General features: G+C 33.9%; 1 protein-coding gene across 2 annotated transcripts; it reads right to left on the reverse strand.

Annotated features, from left to right (window-relative positions):
- Window positions 1–2,363: 2,363 nt before the first annotated feature.
- LOC112556265 (urease accessory protein F-like) lies at window positions 2,364–7,221 on the reverse strand. Of its 2 annotated transcripts, none has more exons than XM_025225104.1 (7): window positions 7,075–7,218; window positions 6,510–6,584; window positions 5,923–5,964; window positions 4,935–5,065; window positions 4,381–4,599; window positions 4,009–4,061; window positions 2,364–3,331 (listed from the first exon to the last, which is right to left on the reverse strand). In XM_025225104.1, the coding sequence occupies exons 1-7, from the start codon at window positions 7,112–7,114 to the stop codon at window positions 3,229–3,231; spliced, it is 663 nt and encodes a 220-aa protein (XP_025080889.1). In that variant the 5' UTR covers window positions 7,115–7,218; the 3' UTR covers window positions 2,364–3,228. The 2 variants fall into 2 exon arrangements, 1 of the variants encoding a protein (XP_025080889.1); XR_003097697.1 differs by lacking the exon at window positions 2,364–3,331 and adding an exon at window positions 3,349–3,871 and having other exon boundaries at window positions 3,910–4,061; window positions 7,075–7,221.
- Between the last annotated feature and the right edge of the window lie 156 nt (window positions 7,222–7,377).

A 7,377-nucleotide genomic window follows, 5' to 3' on the forward strand; every position in this document is an offset into this window, starting at 1 on the left:
GCGTGAGTAAATGTTAGTCCCACCACTCTGACACAAGGGAAACCAAAAAAAGGCCCACTGCTATGATTGTCTCATGGCATCTACATATTTTGGCTCATCATTTGGAAACCAGAAAAGGCACATTGCTCAAGCATGATTGGCTTGGTATTTACATGTTTTGGCTCAGCATAGCTTACATTCATGATGTGTATAAACTTTGGTTCTCTGTACTGATTATCAGTTTGTGAAGTATAGTGGTAACTGCTGTCAAAGCAATAATAAACATAGAAATAATAGAAAACATGAAAAAATCTATTATCACTAGATATGCTATACTTACTGCAGAAAAAGAAAATTGACAGTTAAATGAATTTTCTTTTCTGTGCTTTCTATAGTGAATGAAAAAGAATAATGCTTTAAAAATGAAGGATAAAACTTGTCAGTTCTTGGCCTTCATATGGGAAAGTATATTTACCTGTGTATTCTTGTTAGAGCCATGAGACGGTGCTAAAATTAACAAGGTTATAGACTCTAAGCAAAGCATATGGGAAAAAGGCCACAAATAGTAGATCACCTTGTCATTTTCCAGAATTTAAGACAAGTGTGTGATAGTTCTTTGTTAAAGATGAAAGAAAACCCCTTAACTACTGTAAGTTATATTTACTTACTGCTGTGTAGACTTTTGAAGTAATTCTCTCAAAGCAGAAACAATAAAGTACTTTAATAACTGAATAAATCTGCAGTGCTGCACTTTAGTGTTGGTAATAAAGCTTGTGAGAGGTGCAAAAAGTACAGAACCTATTGAAATAGTTCTTATATACATTCCTTAAAAATCATCTGCATCCGGTTTTGTGTATAAATCCTTTTTGTCCACCTTAATAACATATTTTAACACGTTGTCTATGCCCGCTGTATACCCACTTAGTCTTTCCTAGCATTATGGATGATTCTTACGCGTTAAGTTTTAGCAGTTTTTTCGTGGTCAATGGGAAAAGGGAAGTAATACCACAAAGCGGGTGCTGAACCAAATTGGAGGGAGTCGCGTCCCTTTCCAAGCAAGCTCGGTGGTTGTACATGTACAAAAAAGCAGATGAGCTAGATGATAGTTGAAAAAAAAAAAAAGGATGAAAATCAACGATAATTTTACGGCTGGTTTTATAAATAACAAAGAAAAATATCCTTTCGATTTTCTTGATAATGCAGTTTATTTTAAGTGATTTACTGTCATCTAATGATAAGGTATTTAGCGTAATCCAGTGTGCAAAACCATTTTTGGAGTCAATTCCATACACCTACAATTTCTTTTCCAGTATACAAGAAAGTAGTAAGCGTATTTAGGGATTGATTCAAATGTTGGTTTTTAAAGTTTTATTGTGAGTGAATTTAAAATTAAGCTTCACTTTATACAAATTCCGTAAGTGAATGCCATTATGTAATCATTTATAAATAGTGGTCCATTCCATTATCACTGGGTTTATTGTGTAGTCACCTGGAATGTGTTTTTGGTATTTTACCGGCCTGCCGCAAAAAGAAATTTTTGCCCACCCCTGTTCTATATAAAGTATAGGAGTGCTGTTTTGTCATTGTTTAGTTTATGCTTGTTTTTTATCATTTATAGTCTTTTAGGTCACTAGTATAGGCTTCTGTAGGGCTAGTAGTAGAGAGACAGTTGGTGGAGTGGAGTAGTTCAGTTTTGTGTTTTCAGCATATGATTGATGAGAAACATGATGAGACTGGATGCATGATGAAAGTGGTTTTGTGTACAAAACAAACAAAATTGAGCCAAGTACTGAGCCTTGGGGAACCCAATAGGAAAGTGGAGTAGGGAGAGATTTTCGACCATCAACAAACACAGTCTGGTTCCTATCAGTGAGATAGGAGTTGAGCCATACTAATGCAGGTCCAGAAATTCTATAGAAGGTGTGAAGTCTTTGAAGGAACAGATAGTAGTCGATGGTGTCGAATGCAGCAGACAGGTACAGTAGTGGCATCACCATTGTCAAGGGCAGATAATATGTATGTGGTTAGTTGAATTAATTACTTTCGGTACTCTGAAAAGGTCTTTATGACGATTGAGCTTGGGGGAAAAGATGGTGCTCTTGTAAGCAAGTCCAGAGCGGTGTCAAAACTACCTTCTCCATGATCTTCAGAGAGAAAGGTCAAATTGGAAACTGGGCGATAGTTGTTCAACACACTGATGTCAAGAGTGGACTTCTATTTAAATAAAGAAAGAAACGCACCCATTGACAAACTTACATTTACTAATATGTTCGATGACAAGAAAATATCTTAGCACTCAAGAATAAGTCTTGTGGGTATTGTTGTGATAGATTATTCGAATAAGGTTTTTGGATAATGGAAACAAACTTTCAGCGATGCAAGCATTTTTAGAATCAAATATTTTATTTCAACAGTAGCTAGCCAATAAAATTCATATACTCTTCTTCATAAAAGTGTCTATACATTTTTACATGTAAAACTGTTTATGTAATTTTAACAGTACAGTGTATACATTTGTGCATCCGATTATATACTGGACAATATTCATGTACAACCAGTCATATTATTTTTGCATCTGATTATATACAGGACAATATTCATGTACAACCAGTTATATCATTTCATTAAAAAAAAAAAAAGGGTACAGATTCATGAGTTGCCATCGCTACAGTCCTTAGCTCAAGTCAGCTGTTGTGCTGGTCGTCCTATATGTCTCACCGACAAAATGTTTGCAGTTTGTTTTTTTTACCTTTTTTTGAAAGAAATTTTTATAAGTTTATTATATAATATTTACCTAAAGTTGATGCGGGATACATCCAAAAGTCAGGAATTAATCTGTTATTATAGTTACAGCAGGATCAATAAATATCCCCCTCTGGGGTTCTCAGAGGACCCCCTTGGTATGTTAAGGTTTAAAATAATCTTTGACTTTGGCCATCAGACCACTTTTACATTTGAAATTTATGTAATTGTATTAGCAGTTTGTCAGAGGCAGGGCATTTCTTTTAACAAGAACACAATGTATTTAGTACAACAATAATAGTCAACATGGCAGAATGCTATTAGGGCAACAAAGGAATTAAATCTGCTCCATGGTGACCGAAAGGCAATTGTAAATCTTTAACTTTTCTTCCTCATATATATTTTTTGAAGGCACGACGAAATTTATGCATATACGCACCTGTTACTGTGCAGTTGATGTGTATAAGGGAAAAAGTTAATATTATAATGTGATGGATGTAAACAAGATCAGGAGTTAAAAAGTTTGCAAAAGAGGCGATCATGGCAGTTTTGAAGAATATCCAAAACAGGATAAGTAATACATGCTTCTTGGGTGGTTCGAATCTTTAGCCTGCCCACAAAAAATTATACTTGTTACAAATCTAGATAATATGAAAGCAAGCACTTTTTAATGAAGTTTTTTTCCAAGAAATCGTCAAATATAAAAATCTTGTTACATTAGTAGAACTCATAAGGATAGTTTTAAAGTTCAAGTGCATCTTGCAGAAACAAAGAAGAGTTAATAGAAACAAATAGTGTTTTGGATATTTTATAAATGTTGCCACTTACCAACAGCTGTTCATCAAATGCCAGTAAAAAAAATTAGTCTACTTCTGTAAAGGTGATAATTGCCTATCTATGCAGTACGTGTTTCAGCTTGCTGTATTTTAAAAATACTATATCATCATCAGGCAATATCTAGAAGTCCAGCTCTCTAAAGTACATAATGAACATGCAGATGGAATTTGTTTATAGCTGTCCTATTTGTGTAGTCCAAAGTCCTTCTACTGTTTATAGTCATTTAAAAAAAAGGGTAATGATTGTTAGGATCTCAAATTCATTACAGAATAGTTATATATGCTAAACTGAGTGTCAGCTACTAAGATAGTATATGATACTCTCTTGGAGTGTCAGCTACCAAGATAGTATCTGATACTCTCTTGGCTAGAAAGTCTTTGTAATCAAACACCATTCAAAATAAAACATTTCTATTAACATTAAATGTTATTAAAAGTCTCTCCATTTTACCTATGGATAATCTCTGGAATAACTTTCTGGAGACTGGCTACTATTTTCTGTGCCTGAAAGAAAAATAACATATGGAGAAATTACTTTAAGGCAAAGATTTTCAGCTTCATGATTTGTACTTGATAAAGAAAAAAGGACACTTAAAAACATTTTCCCCAGTCACACAGGATAAATAAATTGATGATTATCAATGACTTAAGCAAATAATTTACAAACAAACAGTGAAATAAATAAATAGATCTAATGCTGAATAAGTGTACCATTAAAACGGACATTCAGGTTATATCCTTTTCTCATTAACTGCAAATGTCAGCTGCAAAGCCATTATAGTTTAAAAAATAAAAGCTCCTATTTTTACTGCACACTCCCTACCTCAATAGGTCCAACTTTGTCAAGGCGAACCGCACTTGCCATTACTGTACGTGCCAATCCAGACATATATGTAGCTAACATTATTTCTTCTGCTATTCCTAGGCAACCACAGATTGCACCAAACACAACTGCATGATGACAGTGGCTGAGGCTAGACAAGAGCTTAGAAATATTTTGATCCATGAACACTCTGCTTGCAGTTTCTAACATTGCTTTACCCTGAAAAATAGATTAAAACTCTTAATAGTGATTAAGATTAATGTGTTACCCACTTACCAAAAAAATATTACCTAAACTTTTAAGTGTATATTAATAATGCTTTAAAGAAACAAAAGAAGAAAGACTAGGTGCTGCAGCCAAGCATATACAGTATCTTTCATGAGGATATAGTCTCTACCTTCAAAAATATCACAAATTTGTTAAAAGTGCATTGATCAAGCACGTACTTTATTCATTATTTCTACAGATTTTATTCAGAATGTGCTGAGAAATGGATGATAGGTTTAGATATTTATCATCTTGTGAGAGATGCTTATCTACAAATAAACCCTCACCTGTTTTGTGCTAGCTCTGCAAGCAACGTGGTTGGCAGAACATGCATGGAGAAGCTGGTCTAGTCTGCTCAAATGCTTAACATCAGCATAATTCTTGAATGATTCTTGGACAAAGGGAATGCCTAATGACCCTATAAATAAATTAATTATAAATTAATTTACCCTATAAGTAACTAACCTCTTTTATTCACAAGCCATTATATTATCACAAGAGGTGCCTGTCTCTAAGCAGAAAAGTTAATACATATTTGACAATCTGAAACTGATCGATGTGGTTAAATATGTTTACAAGTTTCTCGCTAACAAAATAAGTGTTACTGAAACATTAAACTAATTAGATTTTAAATGCTTCTTTTAATAACATCTCATTTTCTTACCTGGCCCATCATCTCAATTGATCTTAAAATATTGTCATCAAAGCCTGTTAAAATGGACTTAAAAACCCTGCAAATTTAGTCAATGCTTCACAAAACAGAACATGCATGATACTTGAATGTTATTCTTTATTATAGTTATTTCTTTCAAAAATGTCTATAATTTGAAAATGATAATTAGACGATACATTTTCAATACTTTTGGACAAATCTGCTACAAATAAAGGAAACAATAAAAATATATCTGCAGTATCTTTCACTTTGTTAATTTACTATTCCCAACATCAAGAGAGTAGATTTTTGTTAGTTCTCTACACTAACAAAGAAATGAGTAGACCATCTTATGGAATGTTTCATGCATTCTCTTTCTCTACACTCACAGCAAAAAATGAGTGGATTATCTAATGGACCAGGCAGTCTCTATAGATTATTCAAGCAAAGAAGACATTTGCATTGCAGTTCCTAAACAGACAATGCAAAATGTGAACAAAATGTGAGCTTTGTCAGAAGACATCTCGATCCTTTTTTCCTACCACATGATGTGTGTTTTCCATTTGACAGTTCACTTAGACTACCTCATAATAGAAAGTTAATTACCATTTAGCTTTACTCACCAGCGTTTTCCAGCACTGAGATACAGAAATTTATCAGATCTCCTGTCAAGATAAAAATATTTACGCAGACACTGACCCTTCATTGAGCATAAAGATTTGCTAGCATTTCAGCTGATATACATGCCCTCATAACCAAGGGTAAATGTACTTATAACTCAAACACGTTGTAAAACTCTACTGGCTAAAGCAATAACAACTAAAGTACAAATTGAATTTTTTTTAAAAACAGGTATATAATCATCTTAAATTTGATATTAAAAAATTAAATTATCTGTAATTGTCAGACATAAAGACAGAAAGCATAATTAATTGGTGCTCCACTTTGTCAAGGACACAGCATGTGGAAAGCAATGGTCAGCACTTACCTTCCCCTGTCTTTTACACTCTATCGATAAATCAGGTACATGTATACCCATTTCTTCTAACCATGCAGCAAAGGAAGTTTTCTGGTTTTGAACCAGCGACATTCACAGTCCAGCACACTCTATAATTCGGGCACCACATGCCAATCTAGGTATATAACACGACACCACTTACAGTTTACAGTTTTATTTCACGCATAAGCACGCGCGCGTACCCACACACACCTTTGCTTTGAACCCAGTGATGTTGCACCGCTGATTCGAGGCCCATGCTGTGAGAAAATCCGCCTGTTGGAAATGCTGTAAATAAATTACAAAGAGCAGTTGAATTAAAAATGAACAAAACCGGCATAAACCGCGGCTGCTGACTGTGTCAGGCATTGTACCGTAAGAGTATACTAATCCACTCTTATATTGACTGATTTGATTACATTTTTGTACGTTTTCAGCTGCAACAGATTCGTCTAACTTTATTGATTTACTGTGGGAAATTTTCTAAATTACATGAACTATGGATAATGCCTAAGCGAAATAAGTTTTTTGATCTACAATTGATGAAAAATATTAATCAAGATTACAGGAATTTTGTCTTGGGATTGTACGCTTTTGGGTGAATTATTATTGAGGCTGGTCATCCTAATGGTAAACGTGCAGCAATTTTTGTTCCTCTTGTATTTTCGTTACATGCGGTTACAAAGAAAGTAAAAGTATTGCTAAAGTATCTCTTTATTTATCTATGAAATGTTCTCCATTAACGTCGAATACAAAATAAAACAGCGTTTGAACATACCACTGTCTGAAATTTGAAGAAGTATTAGCGTCTGCTCCATGTTTACTATTGATGTTCATTCCAATTGATTATGTAATGTTTTAGAGATAAACCTTTTGAGAATAATGACGCCTATCCCCAAAAGTTTAATTATTACATTTTCTAAAGCTATGGCAATGCTGGCTATAAAAGAGAACAATGAAAAAGTTTAAATTTTACTCTGAGATAATAAAAAGAAAACAATTTTGTGTAATTATCAGTCCTAATTCGCCTGAAGTACCTGGGCTGTGTCTGTAGCAAAATATCTATTTATAGACAGCGCCC

This window comes from Pomacea canaliculata, linkage group LG2 (assembly GCF_003073045.1).
Source record: "Pomacea canaliculata isolate SZHN2017 linkage group LG2, ASM307304v1, whole genome shotgun sequence".
NCBI classification, from domain to species: domain Eukaryota; kingdom Metazoa; phylum Mollusca; class Gastropoda; order Architaenioglossa; family Ampullariidae; genus Pomacea; species Pomacea canaliculata.